The sequence below is a fragment of the Cyprinodon tularosa genome, unplaced genomic scaffold (assembly GCF_016077235.1).
Source record: "Cyprinodon tularosa strain WSP-4 unplaced genomic scaffold, ASM1607723v1 ctg491, whole genome shotgun sequence".
In the NCBI taxonomy this organism is placed as follows: domain Eukaryota; kingdom Metazoa; phylum Chordata; class Actinopteri; order Cyprinodontiformes; family Cyprinodontidae; genus Cyprinodon; species Cyprinodon tularosa.
Window position 1 is genome coordinate 260309 of NW_024039220.1, and position 23175 is coordinate 283483.

The window sequence follows — 23175 nt, forward strand, 5'->3', positions numbered from 1 at the left end:
ATCAGTGAAGCATTTGTATATGGTGTGAACAGATATGAGGCTGCACCAAAAAAAAATAAATAAATAAATATCTGTTTTAAAAACAAATCAATATAATTAAAATTCCATAAAGATATGACCTAAAATATGTTTGCATCTAGTGGTATTGCACATCCAGGTAGTTTTACATCTATAAGTTTAAACCTGAAGTGAATAAATTGTGTCGCTGAACTACAGAAGCCCGAGGAGTGAAGAATTTTTCAAATCAATAGTTTTGATCTCCAAAAGTTAAAGGAGCATAGTTCCAGAATTTTAACAAGTTTCTTGGTGTTGAAATGACACCAATGTTTTACATGTTTCTCAGATAAGAGAAAAAGCACTTCGGTCTGTTAGCTGCAACTGCACAGGTCTTTTGTTTAGAGTTGTTTGTTTTTTAAATTGAACATCTTACCTTTCTAGCAAAAATACCATTCGCAGGACCGCCTTTTTAAAAGCTTTCCTAATATTTACTCTCGCCGACCAGACTCACATTTCGCCCTTTTTGTCACGCCATCAAAAGTTATATTTTCTGGCAATCTCATGTGCTTTGAGGTGCACTTGTGGCTGTTTTTTTGCCAATCCATCTTCACAAACCATCCCCACATTCAGTGAGTCACACCCAGATGAACGTCCACACAGTTCGGTCTGAATCACTCTCTCATGAACTGACTAATGGAACCTAGAGAGGCAACTGCAGTCAAACTCTTTTTTTCATGTCAGGCTATTGTTAGGGCATGTATGGTAAAGAAAACAAATAATGTCTACCTTTTAAATTCATACAATGCACATTTTAGTGCAAAAGCCTGTAGACAACAGGATGAATGGCGATGAAGACAAAAAGTAATAATACAAAACATGTGCAGTCAATTCCATAATGACTTTGTTGCCTTCACTGGTCTGGATATTTTTCTCTAGCATTTAACAAAAAAAAGAAAAAAAGAAAAGTAATAACTACTTCTATTTTCTTGAATCTGATGTTATAATGTGGATCTGCCTAGAAGGGAAGATTCGGTTGCAGCTTAAAACAGTCAAATCATGTGACAAATGACCTGGACAAGAGAGCATTTAAGACCTGACACCAGTGGAACCCTGGAGCCATGTGGTCAGTGCAGAGGGAAATAAAGACAATCATTTTAGTTAAAGAAAAAAGCAAGAGATTTTTGGCAGTATTACACAGGCATTTTTTAGAATACACAAACACAAAACTTTACTTTGAAGGAGTCGTTCTAAACACAGATTAAGAGCTGCAGAATATCAGAAAATCATTTGACACTATTGCTGAATATTGAGATGATGTTCATTTTTTATGATGTTTGTTTTTCTTCTCTTTTATGACAGATGTCCCCACCACTGATAGCTAGAATACTACCTTAGACATAGGCCTGTCACAATAAACAATAAATCTTTTAATTGCATGATTAAAGATTAAGTGTATGATAGATTTAAATAAGCTGAATATCTTACTTTTGTGTCCTTGTATCTAATTCTCTTCTTACTAAAAGTGAGAATGCCAAAAGCTTTCACTCAGGTGAATTGGTCTCAACTCACCCCTCCATTTCTCATTTTAACACAGCGAGTGCTGCATGAAAGCCTCGTGACTAAGGAGTATCAATCCTGGGAAACACTAGCTGAGATATGAAATAAAAAAAAAGTACAAAACAACAGAGCCAGAAACAACAGCTACAGCATTGGAGCCTTTTGGATTCAATCAAAATGACAATATGATTGTTTATCACGTTAATTTCTGAAGGAATTTATCTAGCAAAAATGATCATGACAGACGTTAATGTAAATATCAAACTGCTACGTTCAGACCGCACACAGCAGAAGCAGCAAAAACGTGTGCGCTGCGTCATTTTTGATGCTTGTAAAAGTTTAGCTCTGACGTGAAACATCTTTGCTGCTCTAGCTGCGCGGTCGAAAAGTGGGTCCGATGCGCGTTGGAAGGAGCTACCCTATCTTTTCTTTGCCTGTAACAATGGCGGATGAAATCGAGAGTTCCTTGGCTTATTTTAATGAATAATGCTACGTTCAGACTGCAAGCACTGGAAGCAGAAAAAAAGCTGCTGCTGCATAATTTTTGATGGTTGTGCACACTGAGGCCAAGTGTGTCCAGATGAGTCTGATGCTTCTGCTGGCACAGAGCGGCTTTGCTTTTTGCTGTTATAAATGAGTAAAACTTAGTTTTAATATGTTTTTAAGTGAGAAAGTTCACCTGAAAACTTCATCAGTGCAGTCAGTTTATCAAGATTATGATCCTGCCTTCAAATATTATTTTGCTGGTGAAGCCACTCAGACCCCCGTACAGCGGCGGTGCTCTGTCATTTTTCACATATGTAATCCAACCTGCAGGCACCAAAATAATAAAATCAAACGTTTTTTTTCCAGCAGGTTTCGACACAAGTTAATTTAGGCGTTAATAAACCGTTTCAGAGAAGTGATCATAACGATCTGCATCAGCAGCGCTGTGTCTGTCTCCCTGCCAACTCCCAGATCAGCTTCTCTGATTGGTCAATGTGGGGCATGGAGCAGCAAAAGTTATTATTATTATTTTTTTTTACTCCATCAGCTGCTGCTTCTGAAGAACATCACACGCATCAGATGCTTTGCTTCAGCTTCTGAGATGTGCGCTTAAAACGCGCTGCAGGACCTTTTGATGCGCGTCACCCATTGACCTTGCATGTAAACTAGCTGCTTTTTTCCTGCCTTTAGTACGTGTGATCTGAACGTAGCATTAGACATGGAGGGCTGTGAAAGCTAAAGTATGAAGGCAGAATTTGCTTTTAGTCACCCAAATATTGTCCGTTTAAGTATTTTTCACCTTCTTTGAATGATTGATTGCCTTTTGGTTTATCCTATAGCCTGGGTCAGGTAGATTTGTGCTGCAGTTTAGTATGTTCTGGTCCGTTCAAGCTGCTTAATGCATGTATGTTGATAGATATAAGCCAGGAAAGGCAGCAGTAGACATAACATTTAATACATTTTATTTTTTGTTTTAGCCTATCCCTTTAAATTTTAAAGGCTGTGATCTAAAAGGTTAATAAGTAGATTTTGTTTGGGTCATTGCAGAACTGCTTCAAGGGAGCATGAAGTTCAGCAGCTGTTTAAAAGAGCCCATGTTCACAGCTGTGTTGATTGGTCTATGCTTTTAAATAGATCAGGGCCTTAGGCACATCAAGAAGATCGTGACATTGAAGATCAGCAGACCTGTAAAAGAGCTACTCGTGTGTTATTTTAGGATCCTCTGACCGTTATGAATGAGGAGTTATATCTCTGTTATAACACAAGAGCCAACTTGGTCTCATGGTGACTAGACTCATGATTTCTTATAAATTCACTCTGTGGCTAGAAATAGAACAAACAGCAGGATACTCCAGTCTGGGAATACATGTGCCAGACGTTTGTTTAGATGGATTAATATGTGGGTCTGTTCAGTATTGACCCATGACCAGGGAACAGAAAAGCATCAAAAGGAGCTTTATGAAAAGAGCTTGGTTTCTCTCGAGTAAAATTTATTATATTGGTTTTTGTCCAGTAGAACTGAGTTGAGTTCATCTAGATTTAAAACTTTATCATTTGCAATAAAGTTTAAATATCCAGGATTTGTTATAATTTGCTTTGAAATTTTGTATATTTTCCTTCTGAAGCAGCAGTAGAAAAACCCTTATGAGAGCTGCAACAATCTATTAGGGTTTTCAGAAGTCTTTAAATATTTAAATAACAGTAAGAGAATAAGAAATCAGCATATTTTTGGAGAAAGCACATTATAGCATCAACCTGCTTTTTGCCATATTTATATGTAATTCTACATTGACCTTTATTTCCTCCATAAAGGGACACAAACATTGCTAAGAAATCACAACATTATTTCTCCATACAAAAACACTGAGTTCTTATACTAAATATAGTATGGCTGTTTACATCTGCTTGCTGTGCGTGAATAGTAATGGTGCATCGTTTCAATTTCTTTGTTTGTCTCAGGTAAATCTTGGTTTAAAATGACTTCCTTAAACATTAAAGGCTAAATGTGCATTCTTTATTTACTTCACAATTTGTTAAAAGTAGAAGATTTATAGTATTACATCTTCCTCATACTTCTGCATTTCATCTTGAGAACCCACACTGTGAATGTTTGATTAGCAAACAGAATTTCTTGCAACAAGCTTTATATTGCAGACACATTTTGCAGTTGTTAACATACTGAAACCTTTGACCTTTTGCCCTATTTTTCTACTTCTTCTGAACGAGTAGATTCAATCTCTGCAGTTTTTAGTAAGGTTTTCATTTAGAGAAAAGACAAGACTGAGTTACTTCATATAGCACGTTTGCTGCTACAAACAAAACAGGCCTATTGCCTTTTCCCCTTGCTTTAGGGATGCACATTCAAAAAATGTAGGTCAATATCGTTATTAAATATGATGCTATGGCCAAAAATAGACACTTAGCAATTTTATTTATACTATACAAAATATCACAACCCACTGCACAACAGGTGTCAACAAAAGCAAGCCAACAACTAAGATAACATTTCTAAATTGTGTTTAACAGGTTAATATTCCACTCTGCCTTAACTCTCATAGGCCTGGGATTGACTAGAGCTTCACATTTTGCCACTGGGATCCTCTTCATCTTAAGGATGCTTCACAGATGTGTTTGGGTCGGTTATTATGCTGGAATCCTGCTCTACGGCAGGGTTCATGCTCCACTTTAGCACGTCACAGAAAACATTAGCATTCACAGTCTCCTCAGTGAGCTGTAGCAGCCTGAGCCAGCACCTAACAGTTAAAAAATATCTCATGTTTTGTTATGTTTTGGAAAAACACAGATATGCATAGTGTGCTAACTTGCGGAACATCACTCAATTCTCTTAGGACGCTAACGCTTCTTTAGAGCTGCTTGTGTTACGCAACAAGTGGAATGTCTGCTGAATGGCTGTTTGCAGGTTCAACATAAGCAGATATTAGCTGCTTGGGCCTCTGTTATTCCATTACAGACTTATTGTATCTAGTAAGGTTAGATGACCTTATTTTGGTTGGCTTTTTTAAATTCACTTGTTTTTGAAGAATTTCTTAATACTACATATTCTTTCCATGCAGCAGACAAAAATCAAGATTCTGTTTTTGCATCTTGCGTGGATATGTTTACATTTTATTTGTGTGATGTTTGTGGTACATATCAGGCACTGCTATCTTGGGGGTGGTGGGTGTGCTCTTTTGGTCTCTGAGCTTTTGTCAGTCTAAACTGTCTGCACTATTGTTCGATCTGCCCTTTTCCTGCACAGCCTTACAGTGCAGAGTTTGGTCCTCGCTGCTGCTGAGACAGACTGCGGCTAAGAGTACATGCACATCCTGTGCTGCTTGAAATGAGACTTCCTGCTTTCCTGTTTCTCAGCCTCCTACACCTGGGCTTATGTAGCGTTCCTGATGAGGCACAAACACTGCATTAATAAAGAATGGTACATAATAAAGGTGGGATACTGGATTAAACCCTTTTGGTTAAACAGTTAAGCAATTAGGGTTAGGAAATTAGAAATTAGGATCCCATGTCGTTTGGACTTGATCGAAGAACACCGTTTTATTTAATGGTTTAGAGTTTATCATTTGCTTTGAAGCTTTGGACAATACCAATATATTTTTTTTTTACAAAAACCACAAAACAGATTAAAGTATTTTTTTGTGGTTTATAAACTCTTGACAGATGTATCTGCTATTTCCTCAAACACAATAACAGTCCTTCCCCTTCAGCCCACCACCAGCCAATCCCTTCCCTTGTGTCTGTTTATGCTGACAACCTGCCCATGTGACTGCAGCCCGCCAGCTGGTTGGTTGCTGTGGGAGGTGACATCACTAGCTTGCTGGTTCCCTCCAGCAGCAGGGGAGCTTCATTTTCTGCTCAGCTTTCGTGCTAAAATGGAGGCTGGCTCCTCGCCTTAGCCTGGGCTGCCCCGCTCTCCCCTGCCTCTCGCCTCAGCTCACTAATGTTGGCATGCACTAGCACTGCCACTGGGATGGTTGTGGACACACCGAGCTCTAATGGGCCTTTCCAGCCTACGGCCCTGATGCATTTTAGAGGTGAGAATAGGAAATCTGCTTTTTATCAGTTTTTTTTTTTTTTTTTCATGAGGATTTGCAGCTTAAAGCTGTTTCATACTTTCATTCTATAACATCTCCAGGTTTCTGGATCTGCTTGATTTTAGTGCAGAGTCTCACAGCATTTGTAGTTTGTATCTTTTGTCTGCAGAAGTGCCTGGAGGAGGAAGCAGGTGATAGTGTTTGTGTACCAACAAGCAAGGCTTTGGCCAAGACGTTAAATGGCTCGTTTCAGTCAGTGACGGAGGGTGAGAGTGAAAGAGTAATAGTTTGTGTATCTCTCCCCTCCCCCCGTCTTTACTATTGATGTAACATGTAGGAAGTGAGGTCAAGGCTTGTTTTCAGATTGTGTCTTTCTATAGGGTTTTGTATATCTGCTGTAATCTGACACTCACAGGTTGACGGCGTGTTTTTGCTGTACGTTTAGTGGGCTTAGTAACTGGAACTGTATTAAACAGAACATCTAAAACAGAAACTGTATTCTTTCTGCAGCCCTAGTTTCTTTCCATCCTGATAAGAGATAAGGGAACATTTAAGTTAAGTCTACTCCTGATATTTCTAAGCATAAAAGCCCCCTCTTCTACAATTAGCTCATGTTAGCATTTAAAAACAAAGTTGTTTTGGTAATAAATCAGTGGTGGTGCTTTTGTTATTAGTAGTTTATTTTAGATGATTCTGAGCAGTTTCTGTTTACAACTGGCTCTCTGTCTGCTAGGTGGGGTCTGTAGAAGAGTAAAGGTTATGTTCCTGTCCATGCAGTGTCGCTTGTGTGAAGTCTGCAGTTGCACAGCATGTCTCTTAATATTTTAGGAGCGTTCAGAAACCCTAGTGCTGTTGTGTAAGGGGAGCTGATAGATGTGGGACTGGGTGTTATGTTGGACGAGCTGCTGAAAAAACGTTTATAAAAGTAAACAGGAAGCCTTTTCATACATGTGTTACCATTCTGGAAGAGAATACATTTAAAAGCATTGGTTGTATTTTCTGTTTTGCATAAATAAATAGTAACTGAATCCTGTTTGACTTTTTTATGTATCAGGGATAAAAGTTTATGCAAGAATTTGATGGTAGTTGATGTGAAAACTGGTAAGTTAGTGAATATATAGAATATTTTTAAGTATATAACGCATTCTCCAGTTTGCTGTTTTGCTGCATATTTACTAAACTCAAGGTTTTTCCAGTTTCAGCAACCTGGGTGTGACCTTACATGACGTTTAGCTCTATGTCTAATTAAACAGCATAGGTACGTAGATCCTTAGCATTCATTTCTTATGTCAGTGCAAAGCCTTTAATGCTTTTTCTCCAGCAGTTCTCTGTAACAGTGGTTGCTGAAACTGACAGGTGACGCACTCTCTAGCCTTTTATCCCACACTGTGGTTAGATGAATCCTGTTTGTTGCTGGTAGCTGTGCTGCTGATTTGTTTCTAGATTGTTCTCTTCTTCAACTCAAACTCTTGTGTTTATCTCTATAAATTGCTACACAAACAACATGATGCCTAGAAATACTCAGGAGAAATACATATTAATTAATTTGTTCTAAGAAATATTTGATCTAGTCAGTAAGCAGTAATTCTACATTATTTGCATCCATTGTTAACAAGCAATAAAACAGTTGGGGAATGTTTTGTAAAGTTAATAAAATACGATTAGTATTTCACCACTACTCCTTTGTGTTCTTCTGTGGACATCTCATATGTCATCTCTCACTTAAAGGTTAAGAGACTCTTTATCATTAAGGTTCCATATTCACATCATTCATTTGGGCAGCGTCAGCTACATAATTAAATGATTACTTTTATGAATACTTATCTTGTGCTCAGCACCCAAAATCAAAGGATGATGTTGACTAAGGAAATTAAACCAGAGCTAAATCTAGTCTCTAGCAAGTCATCAATGATGGGAAATTGCAAATATTAAAGTCTGAAGCGTCATTTCCTAAAACTGACTTATTTGATTATTGCTAAGACTTTTTGTTGTAGTTTTTTTGACTGGAATCCCTCATAGTCCTGGTTTCCTTTCCATTTGATGGTTGGAGATGCATTTTACAGCATCTCCAAACTGCACTAATACATTGTAAAACTTGCTGCTAGTATTTAGTACATTGGTGAATTGCTTCTCTAATTTATAAATAGAAATGGTATGAAAATGACTTGCTTTAAAGAAAAAATAGAACCGCTTACTTCATCTGATTGCGTCAGCAAGTCAGTGGCCGATGATAGGAGTGTAAGATAGCCCTAGCCAAAATATGTCTGATTGCATGTGGTCACCCATTGGGCCAAAGTGTCGGCTCCTTTTGCGGTCACCATGGTGATAAATTCTAGTCATGCTGCTGTTTTAAGGAGGAACTGAGTCCTAAACAAAAGGCTGTGATGAAGTGGTTAACACGGCCTTACGGACAGGTTTCACACACTGATTTTTTAGGGTTTTTATCTCCCTGTTGAAGCCAAATGAATTGGTACGTATTTTGTTATGTGGTAGAATTTTTAGCTTGTAAATCATTTAAACTAAGGCAGATCTTTAGCGTTTCTTGACTTTATCTGAGCATTTATCTGTTACTACAAACATTTAATTACCATGCAAATGAAAATGCATTTCTTATGTGCATAGGGTATGTAAGTCTCAGCCTTAAGTTATGTGCTTTAAAAGCCAAATTGTTTTGCGACAGCAACAGAATGTTTGTGCTCCTAACTACAAGCGTGAAAAGAGATTTTTGTGTTGCATGTAATTGGTGATTTAGGAAGAGCTGTGTGTGACTGCTGTCTTTTGAAGATTGTTTTTCCTCCAAAAGTCCTCCCAAGTTAGTCCAGTTACCACACAAGACTCAGCGTTCTGAGTACAGCTAAAGGGGGAAAGGTACATTAGAGCAGCTTTAAACATGCCTGAATAGGTGGATAACGCTGTTAGCTTCTTTTTTATCTGTGTTTTTCACCACTGTCGAGACTCTTGCCTGGCTTTTTCCTCCAATGTAAGATGCTGTTGCAATTGATGACTTTGAAAGCTGTATAGGTCCCCTGGGAACAGAAAATAGTCCCAGTTTGCTGCCCAAAATGGAGCTCAGCTCAGTTTGATGAGCTTTTTTATAAACTCTGAAATGTTTGTTTTAGACTGGCGGTTAATTATGATAATTATAAGCCACGGACAGGTGTGGCCTCATATTTCCCAGGGATGGTTTTGATCCTCTGCATCATTAATGTGGAGCTAGATGAGTCTTTGAAATGCTAAATGTCTGATTTCGCATTCACTCTTGATTTTTGGCAATAATTAGATTGGGCATGGTAGTCATTTCCTCAAAGCCTCACCTAGCAAAGCGCTTTATGAGATAGATTGTGATTCTAATTATTCTAGCTCTTCCTTGCCTTTTAAAATGTTCAATCGATTTACATTTTGTCCTGTAGTGACCACTTCTTTTTCTTAAAGGTAAACTCTGCATACAACTTGGCAGAAGAGCTCATTTTGGTTTTCTGTATGTTTTCTGTTTCCTAGACGTTCCCCCAGCAGAGCAGGAGAAGCTGTTCATCCAGAAGCTGCGTCAGTGCTGCGTCCTCTTTGATTTCGTCTCAGACCCCCTCAGCGACCTAAAATGGAAGGAGGTGAAACGAGCCGCTCTGAGCGAGATGGTGGAATATATCACCCACAACCGGAATGTCATCACAGAGCCCATCTACCCAGAAGTAGTCCATATGGTCAGTGTCATACACTCACAAAGCCATTTCATTTTCTCTTTAGAAATAACCGGGGATTTTTCTCAGATTGACTACTAACCAAGTTAACTGCTTATCATTCAAGTCATGTAAAGAAACTATTTCCATATTTTAACATATGAAAATTCTAACCATGAATTAAAACATATTTTTTTTTATTTTGACTCCTATTTTATCTGGATTTGCTTTCAGTTTTGTTCGAGTCTGACTTTTCCTTTAAATTCAACTCAGGATTGTGACATGATTCCCAGATTTATCTTCCTAAATGTGTATATACATCTATTTAACTATTTTTATTTATATGTATGAAAATATTTAACCATTTTTTTTCTGCTTCATAGTCAGTGTTTGTCATAAAAATAAAAATAAATCAAAAATAAAAAGCATCAACAGACACCTGCAGTTTCTAAGTAGAAACACTCAATAATCTATTTTTGCCTAAAATTATTTTATTTTTATTGCTGCTTTTATAACACAATTACATAGGACTACCTTTTTAAGTATTAAGCTAGGCAATGTTAATATTTTTGTGATGCCTTAATACTTAAAATGTATTTATTTTTGCTTTTTCTTATACTAACTAAAAAGTAAGAAATGGTAATATTAAATGCATATTGCAAAACTTTAAACTAGAGCTCAAAGCATTTATTGCACAGTAGCAATCCAGAAAGTTGACATTGTACCGGGTATTTGTATTTTAAGTATGTTTTAAGACACAGATCTGAGCCCTTGGTTTCTCGTTTCTAAGGGGTTGGAAAGTTCTCCTGCTCTACATGAACAACTGAGACAATCTATCCTCATTAGAAACAGTCAAAAGGGCAAAAACGGAGCCATCCTTAACTATTCTGGAACTCCATTTAAGAATATCCAAAACATACATTTATATTGGTGGGTCTCCAGCTTAATAATATCAAGTTTTTGTTTTGTTTTTGTAAAGATTAAAGCAGGGATAAAAAAATCATATTGTTTAAAGCAGGTTTTCCATAAAGAAAAATGTGAAAAAAAAGTGTTGCTCTCAGCGGTAACCTTTCTGTAGTCTGACTAGCTCAGAGATATGTGGCAATGTGTGCTTGAGGTTTCAAATCGCAACAAGTGAAAAGCGTGGGTTAAGGTCCAAGTTTGTTTCTTTTTATTTTTGCAAGATGGAATGAGATGGTTTCTTCTTACAAACCCATTTATCTTTGTTTCTGTCTGCATAAAGTTCTGAGGCATTATGGTTTCCTTTCTTAGGGCATTTTCTTCACGTTCTAATAATAATATTCTTTACATCGTAGCTTGTTTAGATTAGACTCTTTCATTCAAAGAAAACACAAAGATCAGTCTAATCAGTATTAGCCATCAGCCCCCTGCTGCTGCATTAACCAGAAATATGTTCCTCTAAGGTTGGTGTCAGGATGCATCCACATGATCGGATTTGTTTCCCAAGCCAAATTAAAAATCCTTTGATGTTAATCAAAGCACTGATTCAATGCCACATTGTAAACTGCAGATGATCAAGGTGCAAATATCCCCTTGCTGTTGTTGAGACTCTATTTGATCAGTGCTGCTGGAAATGCAGCCGAACCGCCAAATCAGCATAGACATGTTCCCTTATTCCACCCTTATTCTGACCCCCTTAAAGACGAGGGCTTTTTGAAGTACTCTAATGGCTTTTATCATCAAAGTGAGGAGTGACACGACAAACTCCTTCATGGTAATAAAAAGTGTGTATTCTTATGTTAACATCGTACGAGTGGATTTCACACGAGGTTGTGGTGTTTAGGACATGGTTAAAGGCTCAGTATCAGATTAGATTTGCAGTACTTCAACAAAGATGCAAGTTAGTTTTTCTTTTCTTTTTTTTTTTCTTTTTCAAAAAGTTTTTTTCCCACAGTTTATTGTTAACTTTTGGAATTGTTGATGTTAGAATTACAGACCTTCATTTTCAATATCCTTTGGATGGTTATCAGTCTGAAGATTTACCAGTTTGAAATGTTACACTTTTACAAAAGAAGCAAGTAAGCATCACTCTCCCTCATGGGTTAAAGTTCTGCTTCAGAAAGTAGCAGAGAGACGGGAGGTTTCTGTTTGTGAGGAGCTGAGTGGATCTGTAATCGCCCCTCCTTACCTGTTTGGCCACATTACCATCACTCCTCTCTTTTGCTTACTGATAAAAGGCTGTTTAGAGAGTCGTGGCCCAAGAAACTATAGCTCTGCCAAACAACTGTTACTAAGGTGACGCTTTAATGAAAGTATGGTTGGTGGTTTATGAGTAAAGCTGGGTAGTGCAGGCTAGAAAACTTAGCAAACAGCTTGACTAATAACTGGCTAACAAAGTCCTGCAGTTAAACTGTATAGAGTTTGAGAGAAGAGGAATAACAACCTGCACATTTACATCATTTGTATTAGTTTTCTGTTACTGTCTCCATCACTAAAGTAATAATGATTTGATATGATCAAATGTTTTAGCTAACATTGATATTAAATGTATCTAATAACATTTTGACCTTATTCATAGTGTTATGTTTAAATCACAAACATGTTTTTTTGCATTTTAATTTAAATGTGAGCATGCCCCAGATTTTATGCGAACTTTGAGGGAACTTGTACAGAGTTGAAAAAAATATAAAAAAATGTGAAATAGATGTGTTCCCATTCAATAAAGCAAATTAACAAAGTCAATTCAAAATGTAATGTTGTCATACGTTGACTTTAAAGGAATAGTACACCCAAAACATGATTAGCCTTCATTTTCTACTCACCCCCATGCTGCACAACACTCTGGAGTACTTTTTTGATATCTCAAATGCATCTGGAGATCTGGGAGGCTTCTTGCTGTCTGCTGACATTCAAATAATGGAGGTCTATTGCGCCCGAGACAGAAAGGTCCATAAAAGTCCACAAAAAACGTGTCAATATTCCTCCATACTGCTCGTCCAATGTATTCCAAGTGTCCTGAGTGGGTAGCGTCCATAATTTACTCGAAACGAAGTAATTTAGAATGTTTTTAGAGCATAAACAGTAGTGTATAGGATTTCCTGAAAGCGCGTTCACGAGTCTACGGAAACCGCGGCAGATCAAACCAGATGAAAGTGCGCATTCAGCTCGGCAAAGAACTCATGCTCTTCCTCAACACTGAAGTCCTCAGACATTTTTCTTTCGTTGTTTCTTTCTTTGCACAGGTAAACAGCACATTTCTTCTTCTACGCTTGCATTATCGGCAGAGCAGACGCTGAATGCGCACTTTCATCTGGTTTGGTCTGCCGCGGTTTCCGTAGACTCGTGAATGCGCAGCCACGCGCTTTTAGGAAATCCTATACACTACTGTTTATGCTCTAAAAACATTCTAAATGACTTCGTTTCGAGTAAATTCTGGATGCTACCCACTCAGGACACTTGGAATACATTGGACGAGCAGTATGGAGGAATATTGACACGTTTTTTGTGGACTTTTATGGACCTTTCTGTCTCGGTCACCATAGACCTCCATTATTTGAATGTCAGCAGACAGCAAGAAGCCTCCCAGATCTCCAGATGCATTTGAGATATCAAAAAAGTACTCCAGAGTGTTGTTCAGCATGGGGGTGAGTAGAAAATGAAGGCTAATCATGTTTTGGGTGTACTATTCCTTTAAGCTGTAATAAACTGGAAGCAGTTAGCCAGCTAGCGTGGGACAAAAATCAGAGATGGACCGATTTTACTTACTTTAGCATGTCACCATTAGTGATGGTTAATGACATCTGGAGACATCAGGGGGAGAAATAATGCTGCGTTCAGGAAATATTTGCCTTATTCAAAAAATTGTCTCTATTGTCTCTTTAGTGCATTTTACTCTTTTTCGATAAAGACAAAAACTACCTCAAGTGGGTGGTGAATAAATTATTTTCTTGCGAAATTAAGTTTTCTTAAATTTAGCTGTTATCATCAAGTTCGTCTAATTCAATACTTCAAAATGCGCAATGAAAAGGTGGCCGGGTTGATGCGTCATGTGTCTCAACTTGGTAGAGACACGCCCACATTTTCCCCCCTCCATTTTTAAAAAGGACTGAAGCTCCTGTAATTAGTTCATGTTGGACTAAATATACATACATACTCTATTTTTTAACAACTTTTTTTTATTTCATGAACGACAAGTATATCATACAATCCATTTTAGTAAGGAGCTAATTTGTATTGTTAAACTTTTGAATGGGCAAAACTGAATATTTAGGTTATCTTTTTCCATGATTGAAGAGTTTTTAATGTGTTTTTTGATTCATTGTTTCACTTCATGAATGGCTTTTATAGACAACCTATTTATCCAGTGTAGAAACATTTCATTAATAGCTAACGTTTACCACACCTCAGCTAAAGGAACAAAATGTAGAAAAGGCTATTGTAGGTTAACATGCAATTACAGTATTGATTTCTATGTTAGGGTAACCGATATTAATGGTCAGGTTTAGGATTTGTTCAGATACTCTTTTTAAGAGATAATGTGCTACAAATGAAGACCAGATGTTGAGCAGACATTTTTTCTTTGTTTCCCCAGTTTGCTGTGAACATGTTTAGGACGTTGCCTCCTTCATCCAACCCCACTGGTGCAGAGTTTGACCCAGAAGAAGACGAGCCCACGTTGGAGGCAGCATGGCCACATCTACAGGTAACCAGAGTAAATAAAATATCGTTCAGAAAAAAAAACCTTATCTAGAATAAACTGGATGAATCAACTGATTGTTTTCTGTCCACAGCTCGTGTATGAATTTTTCCTAAGGTTTCTAGAGTCGCCGGACTTCCAACCTAACATTGCCAAAAAGTATATTGACCAGAAGTTTGTAATGCAGGTAAGAACCTAGGATTATAAATGTTTAAGTCAGAATAGGTGCTGTAAACATTTGATCATGTTTTTTTGTTTTTACTTTCAGCTGTTGGAACTATTTGACAGCGAAGATCCCAGAGAAAGAGATTTTTTAAAGACAACTTTACATCGTATCTATGGCAAGTTCCTGGGTCTGCGAGCGTACATTAGGAAACAGATAAATAACATATTTTATACGTAAGTTTGCTTTAATTACTAAGCTTGGTTTTATGTTAATTTACTACAAAAAAAAAAATGTATATCTTCTTTTCTAGTTTCATTTATGAGACTGAGCGGCATAATGGGATAGCAGAACTACTGGAAATACTTGGCAGGTATGTTGTTGTATTTTGTTTTGTGTGGTTAAAAATGTTTAGGCAAATTTAAGGATTTGGTTTTTGAAATGTTAGTTTTTATTGGGGAATACATTAAGTATGGAAAAAAATTTAGACTTTACAGAATAAACGTTGAAATATCCATTCCTGAAAAAGTGTTTTAATATTGATGTTAATGGTTTCACATACATTTTATTTTTTTATCACAACATATTCTAATTTGTTTACAGTTTTTATATCAATCAGTAGATGATAGAAAAATATTTAACTTAGCTTCAGAACCCTTTAGATCGTGTTTTAAAATGAGTCCAGGAGCTCATGATACCAAACACATTGCAGATCCAGACATAATAAACTGGGATTTCATCTATATTTAAAGTGGGATACTCCAGTTCACTTTGGAAAAGTTTTAAGTATCATACTTTTTTGTTTTTAAATAAACCTGGTGGGTGGTTTTATGAAGGCCAAACAAGCTGTGAATTTGCTCCTTATCACATTGCTGAATCTAAAGCCAGTATCAGCACTGTTTCAGGAACTATGTAAAATGTGCATAATAAGCACGTAAATGATATCTTCTCATCCAACTGCTTAAAAAAAAACCTGCAAGGAAAGAACTTAAGAAATACTTAAAAAAATGTTTTTTGTTTATCTAAAAATCGATATACTTGTTTTTTATTTAGCTCATAAATATAATCCTACATGTTCTAAATGACTGGTGTTTTTATTTCCAGCATAATCAACGGGTTTGCTTTGCCACTAAAAGAAGAGCACAAAATTTTTCTACTTAAAGTCCTTCTGCCTTTACACAAAGTCAAGTCTCTGAGTGTTTATCACCCACAGGTTAGTTCCCTCAGTTACACCTTTCTGTTTTCTGCTAACAAATCTTGGTCTGGGGTGTGAAATGGAGTGTTGTTTGTTTTTTCAGCTGGCGTACTGCGTGGTTCAGTTCCTAGAGAAGGATAGCACCCTCACTGAGCCGGTAAGGTTGACCTTATTAATGCCAACTGCTTGTTTAGATTCCTCATTGGATTACCAATCAGATTATCATCCATATATCCCTACAGGGAAATCGCTCTATGTAAACAGGTAGCTCTTAAAGACATCTATAGAACCAAATAAATCTTGACAGAAATGTTTGATTTCTGTGGTTACAATTGCTCTTGAATATGAAGTGTCAGCCTTTTTTTATCTAGCAAAAATTCTTTTATTTTGTTATTAATCCTTCTTTTATGCTGCTTACCCTGTTTGTATCATAGCACTTCTGCCTGTTTTCAGTCTTCTATTTTTTTGGCTGGTCATTTTTTGTTGTTTTGAGGCTAAATTAGGCCTTTTTGTGATTTTTAGATGGTAAATAACAAACTCTGTGGTAATGTGCATTTTTGCTACATAGAAGGCCAACTTCCAGATTTGTAGGAAAATAAAACTGATGCAACAAAGGACAGAATGTCCCCAACAGATAATCTCACTTTGATCAAATCTTTTTATTTGTGTTAAGATCCCGGAGCATGATGAAGGTGTAAATCCACTGCTAAACGAAGAAGCAACTTAGTGTTTCTTAGCTTGATCAGATAAATACAGTCTTTCCTTTAATGGGAATGTTTTGTAAGAGATAAGTTCACTGCATAGCAAAACTGTAAAATAGGAGAACCCTTTTCTTCTCTGTTACATTGTTGAGTTGTTTACCTTTAAAACACATGTGCAGCTGTTTGTTTCTTCAGCACATGCTGTCATCCTCTAGTTGAACCTTCCAGTGTGTTTTCCTTTCAAATTGTGACACAGCACTATTATGTTTAGAAGAAGCCGTCTTTTTGGACATTTTCTGAGAGTGTGCTTAACTGAAGGTTTGTGATTGTGTTGCCCGAAAACTTTCATGTTACGAAAGAAGTATTTGGAGGCCACTCATGTTTCTGTTCTATTAATACAAGGTTGCAGCTAAAAGGCCTGTGTAGCAGTAGATTCACATTGTCCTTCTTATCAGTGCGGAAATGAATGCCGTAAAAAAAAAAGCAGAACTTCTCTGTTCAGGATAAAAAGTTTCACATTGTAGCACATTTTCTGCACATGCATTATACCTTTCATTCACTGCATGGCCACATTAATCCACATATAAATGAAGAATTCCTTTATGTGATGCTGTGCTATGCAGTAAAACACGTTTTAGAAAAATGTTTTTATGCTCATTCTGTCCTTCTTTTTATTATTAACTCAAAGATGTGGGAAGCTAAATGATATTCCTGTAAATTATGGAGGATTAAAAAATGCAGATTATTCAAAAAACAGCTAGAGGTCACCACAAATATTTAAACAGAAAAGCCTTTTTTTATTTAGGTGGAGCTAAATGTAAGCTGGAGGCTTTAATATGTTTTAATACATTTTGTTTGACAATAATTGGCAAAAATACACAGTGATTCAAATGCTATTTGGGTTTTCTTTGTTTTTAACAGGAATATTGTGATTTATGTATTATTGTGGATGTTTTCAATTTATCAAAAAACCAAAACAATAATATTTAGGTTATATCTGCCATCTACTTTAAACTGATGATGTTATATTAAAGCTCAATCCTTGATATGATCCTAGTAAATATGTTGCCTTTGTTAGCTGTGCTCTTCTAATTGCGCCTGTGGATCTGCTTGTTTGTGTGTCTATGCAGACTGTTATGGCTCTGTTAAAGTACTGGCCAAAGACCCACAGTCCAAAGGAGGTGATGTTCCTCAATGAACTGGAGGAGATACTGGACGTTATTGAGCCCTCAGAGTTTGTCAAAGTCATGGAGCCTCTCTTCAGACAGCTCGCCAAGTGCGTGTCAAGCCCCCACTTTCAGGTCAGTGTCCTTTCTAGGCTAACTTGTTTTGGCTGGTCTAAGGCTCTCACTTTGTTTACGTAACACAACTCTGGGACCAACTGTGTTGTTAGGTGGCTGAGCGAGCTCTGTACTACTGGAACAATGAGTACATCATGAGTCTGATCAGTGACAATGCCACCAAGATCCTTCCCATCATGTTTCCAGCCCTTTACCGCAATTCCAAGACCCACTGGAACAAGTAAGTCTGTCTTCTCCTGTGGTGAATCTGGGTTTGTTGTAGTCGCCTAATTGTGGGTAAAACAAGTGAGCCACAGGAATGTTTGTTTGCCCACAGGACAATCCACGGTTTGATCTACAACGCTCTGAAACTCTTTATGGAGATGAATCAGAAGCTGTTTGACGACTGCACCCAGCAGTTTAAAGCAGAGAAAAGCAAGTAAGTCATCAATGCAGAGATAACATTGATATTTAGAAGGCAGCTTGATTTATTTTGGTCTCATTACACAGTTGCATAAATCTTAGATCTCATTTAAATGTAATTAGCAGAATACATAAGCTAAAACTTTCTGCACTACTTTGTCTGCTCATTATCTCAGAGAGAAAAGCAAATGGAAGGAGAGAGAAGACGCTTGGCTGAAGATTGAGAATCTTGCAAAATCAAACCCACAGGTGAGAGAAAACGCACCACAATATGGCCACAGAGTAGAGCTGTTTCTAAACTGCATCATCGAGTCACACATCCTTCAAATCCAACCCTCAGAACAATGCTTAAAAATGCAGATTTATTGGCAGGGAGGGATTTAGCTGAGTTTCCTTAGTGACTCTTTTTATTCATCTTCTGTGCAGTTTTTGGTGTACATTGACCCTCCAGGACCAGGCGGTCCGATGGACGTGGAGACAGATGTGCCACTGATAGAAGATGTCAGTGTGTTAAAGAAAACAGTAGAGGAGGGAGCCACACAGGTCAGTGTGGGATGTAGCACTAAAGATGCTTATCTGGTTTTATAAAATCATTCTAAGACCATTTTCAGACGGTCAGGGACCAGTTATCAGAGTAGTTTCTGCACGTCCAGGGCTTCAGTGATGCAGAGAATCATAAACTTCTCTTCTGAAAGCAAGCAAAGGTCACTACATAATCCTGGGATCGTTGCAGTGGGATTCTGTCTTAAATGTTAATGAATGGTATTGGATTTTCTGCTAATTTCACAAATCCAGATTAAAAACTAATTATTATTTAAGCTAAGGAGAGCTTAATGAAGGAAAACCAAGGCTTAGCTGAAGTGTTCCGCTTTGTAATGTCACAACCATAGTAATCAGGAAGTGAAACAAAATCTAACTTTGATATATGTATCTGTATTTAGGTCCCTTTACTCTGCTACCCTCAAATAAAATCTAGTGATACTATAATTGCTTTCTGAAATTACTCAACTGGTAGACAGCCCATCTGTCCATAACTTACTACAGCTTTTCTGTGCAAACCCTAAAGGTATTGGCAGAAACTTTAAATAGCCCAGACTGGAATTGTATGCATGTAATGTGAAATGAAATGCATTACTTTGAAGGTGAATTTCTCTAAATGAATACTAAACTTAAAGGTTTGTAACTTGAAATTTTTTTTACGTTCAGCTTTATAATTAACTTTCCTTTTGTCAGAAAACCCGAGTCCTGGCGGCACACTATGCTAATTCAGCATCATTAGCTAATAACTGCAGTTTGCTGTGCCTAAGCCCATTTTATTCTTTTTTACATTCATGATACTTTGACTTCATGATATCTACTAAGCTAATGAAGCTTTAAATGCCATAGAGTCAATTTAAGCTGATGTGAAATGTTAATCTGTGAATCCATGTTTGATTACTCTGTGGCTTGAGGAGCTGCGTTTGACACGCAGAATTAATCATTTTTGTACTAAAGTTGAATAAAGAACTGAAACTAGAAAAAAGCTAGTTTTTATGTGCAACAAAACACATTTTCAAAGTAAATTAATTTAATTTCAAACAAATTAATTCATTTTGTTTTGACAGATTATTTTTAAATGTTCTTCAAGTTGGACTAAGTTTGAACCTTTTTTTTAAAGATCAGTTGGTGGTATAGATGCAAAATACTGCAAGTGAAAAAGGTTCTGAGTCATTTTCACTACTTCTGGACGTTCCTTCATATAAATTCCACATTAAACTCAAATATAATAAGAAGCTGAGGGTCCGTGAGTACATTCGCAAGTCAGTGTGTTAAATCTGGCTTCCATGACAAAAATATCTGCGTTCTTCTTTGATTTTTGCTCATCTGATTGTTCTCATTATGAAACATGATCTACTTTGCACAGCCAGGTTTGCTTTTGCTGTGTTGTGCTCAACTGCATCATACAGGAAAGATGTGCTGTTAGCATTGACTGAAGCATTGCTGATAGATGTCAAGCAACCCTCTGTGCAGGAGCTAAATGCCTGCTGTGTTTTGTATCAGCGCTGGTATTACTGATGCTCGACTTTTGTGCGCAGGTCCTAAAAGAGCAACGCAGAGAACGCCCTTTAGTGAGGAGGAAATCAGAGCTTCCAAAAGACATCTCCACCGTCACAGCGTTGGAGTTGCACCGAAGAGCCGAGGAAATGTTGACCACTCACGATGCCCACTAAGAGAACATCCTTAAAATGTATTTAAAGAAAAAATAAAAACAAAGCGGCAGCACCCACAGAGGAACCACAGGCCCACAGAGGGCCAGCACAACAGAACTCTGGTGTCTTAGTGCAGCACAGTACAGAAAAGGGCAAGAAAACACCTGTCCCCGTTCATGTCTGAAGTGAAGCTACACATATAAGTAAGCTCTTAAAGGACGAGCAGTGCTCATCCTCCCTCACTTCCCAAACACCCCCAGCCCAGTTTCAGACGGCTGCAAAGCTGGACACTCCCGCATGTCCAACAAGTCCAGATCTTTAGGGATATTTACAAACCGTGGGTTTCTCTCCTCCTCCCCTGTTCTTCCTTCTCCTCTGCTTGTGCTTTTCAGGGTACTGTGCTGCCCTCTTCTGGTCATTCTCAGGTGTTCTGTTCGGTGTGTAAGCTGTCTGATCTTCTTGCCTCGTATCTATAGATGTCAGGTGCTTGTTGATTAATATGAGCCCTATGCTACATTAGTTTAAAATAAGAAAAAAAAAAAAAAACTAATTTGGTGAAGCTAGTCAGCTGTTTATACATATATATATTTAATATTAGCTATTTTTCTCATAACATTTGGAAGGAAAAAAAAACAGCTGTTTATATTTCTCCTTAAATAGTATGAGGAGCTTGTCTCTATATTTTAAAAAAGAAAACACATCTTTAATGTGTAACCATTTTGTTGGCTAATATGACGTTTTTCTGTCCATTAGTCATTCTCTAGATAAAGAAGCCCACCTGGGACAGACCAGGGTGCAATCATTACGCCGCCGTTGAATTTATAGGTTATTTTTCCCTCTTAAACATCTTTGTAAAAGAAGTCTGTTTTGGTGCCAACGTCTTTCATTTTTATTGAAAAACTAGATGAGACGGCAATAAGTTTGCTCAGGTCTGACTTAAAAAGCTGCATCAGTAACAGCAGAGGTGGGATTTATTTATTTTAAGTTGTCCATTTGCACCCATTTAAACAACTAGTCATCCATGTGAGGCTTTTGAGAGGTTGCAGAGAAATCGTTTACGTGGGATTGACACATTTAACCCAGCAGAAACTTTGCAGATTGGTTGGATTTTGCTACAAAACTAGAGGTTAAAGAGGTATGTTTAGTTTCAAGCCTTTTTTCACAGTGCCTTTTGCCATCGGATGGGATATTTGCTGCAGATGAAGTATTAACTTGTAACTGACATGCCAGCTTATTGGAAAATGTACCATTAGTTTCTAAAGGAAAATCAGATGTGTGCCGGTTGGAGCACCTCATGCTGCTTGGACTCCAGCACACGCTCTGTCGAAGCCGTGTGGCCGAGAATGGAGGCAGTGCGGTCTCTCCCAAGCAAGCCTCTTCAGCAAATTAAGCACTTCCTGATAAAACTTGAAAGAAAATGGAAACAGTTAAAAAAAACTAAAAAAAACTAGTGCAGAGTTAAAATCCGTAATGCTGTCTGTCTTGGTGTGAAGGGGTCCCCGCCCCACGGTGCCTGTCACGAAGAGCTCGCCTCCCATTACAACTCTTCCTCAACCGTCCCATTCCACGTTCAGTTTGAGTCGTATTCTGTCTGCTCACACCTGCCCCCCCCCCTTCCTCAGTGATGAAATAAAAAACTGAAAACAGGAAGGTCTTCTGGATGCTCCCCGGTTCATTTGGTTGTGGATTTTCTCCTCCTTTGCCTGCAGAACCTTGTCAGTGTTTCAACTGAATGTGCAAATTGTAAATTATACTGAAAGTCACACTGTTCTGTTCTCTCCATGTCTGACCTGAAGAACAACAGCCACCAAAGGTGTGCACCAGCACCTCTCATATTGGATTTAAGGAGCGCAGTGATTGGTTCTCATATTGCTGCTGCAGCACTGCGACGGTGCCCTATTGGTGACTTTTGTTCTTAAAATGACTTTAATACGGGCTTCTTTGGAGCTCTATTCATTTTACATAAGCTTTGTTTTTTTTTTTCTCTTTTAAAAGATTTTTTATTGCAAGTGTCCTTTAGTATTTGTCATACTAAATGGCTTCTTTGTACATATAATGTATTTTATGTTATATCTATTATTAGGTGGTAGATTTCATATTTTGTACAAACTACCCTGTGTACAGAATTCAGAGATTGTTAGCAACTGCAGACGGTTGGTATGTGGCGCAAAGTTCAACATGTTAACTATTTACAGTTAGAAAACGACTAGCAATTGGATCTTTCTTTTTGTTTTAATCTTTGTAACCCAGCATCTTATCCTTTTAGATTTCTTTTTCCACATCCAGACATGTTTTGCTCCTCACCTAAAGGAGATGTCTGTGCTTGCTTTTATCCAAAACCTGCAGTGGTGTATGTCTATCTATATAAGGCAAATAAAGAGAACGTGAGTTTTATATTTTCATCCTACAGATGGTCCTGTGAGTCTGACTTTTTGTCCACCTTTGTTTCACCTTCAGGTGCCCAAAGTGATATTATGAATCTTTTATCCTTGAATCCTGCTCCTATTATTGTCACCAAATATAATCTGTTGGCTGTTTTGTCAATCAGCCATCTACTCATTTTTAAATTATTCATTCTTTCACTAGTTTTTCCAGTCATCTGTTTTTTGATTTAATTTTATCTATGAAAGATCTGCCCTTTTATACCTAATATCTTCATTTAGCCACCATCCATTTATCCCGCTATCCATCTCTCCATGTTTTTGTCGTTTTTCCTCCCAGTTATTTATTTAATATATACGTCTATCCATCCAACATCCCTCCATTTGTCCTCCATACCAATGTATTTCTATAAAAAGAACCCC

General features: G+C 37.5%; 1 protein-coding gene across 4 annotated transcripts in view; it reads left to right on the forward strand.

Moving 5' to 3' along the window:
* The window catches only part of ppp2r5cb (protein phosphatase 2, regulatory subunit B', gamma b), a 33717-nt gene extending 10937 nt beyond the window's left edge, over positions 1-22780 (forward strand). Inside the window, exons 1-14 of one of the 4 annotated variants that reach the window (XM_038302493.1) lie at positions 5881-6089; positions 9588-9787; positions 14316-14426; positions 14515-14607; positions 14689-14819; positions 14897-14956; positions 15688-15796; positions 15882-15935; positions 17610-17780; positions 17873-18000; positions 18097-18198; positions 18359-18431; positions 18609-18725; positions 20258-20392. In XM_038302493.1, coding sequence (XP_038158421.1) covers positions 5996-6089; positions 9588-9787; positions 14316-14426; positions 14515-14607; positions 14689-14819; positions 14897-14956; positions 15688-15796; positions 15882-15935; positions 17610-17780; positions 17873-18000; positions 18097-18198; positions 18359-18431; positions 18609-18725; positions 20258-20392 — 1578 coding nt within the window. In that variant the 5' untranslated portion in view covers positions 5881-5995. Of the gene's footprint in view, positions 1-5880; positions 6090-9587; positions 9788-14315; positions 14427-14514; positions 14608-14688; positions 14820-14896; positions 14957-15687; positions 15797-15881; positions 15936-17609; positions 17781-17872; positions 18001-18096; positions 18199-18358; positions 18432-18608; positions 18726-20257 lie in introns of those variants that run through there. The other 3 variants (XM_038302491.1, XM_038302494.1, XM_038302492.1) reach the window with 3 other exon arrangements.
* The last annotated feature ends 395 nt before the right edge of the window (positions 22781-23175 follow it).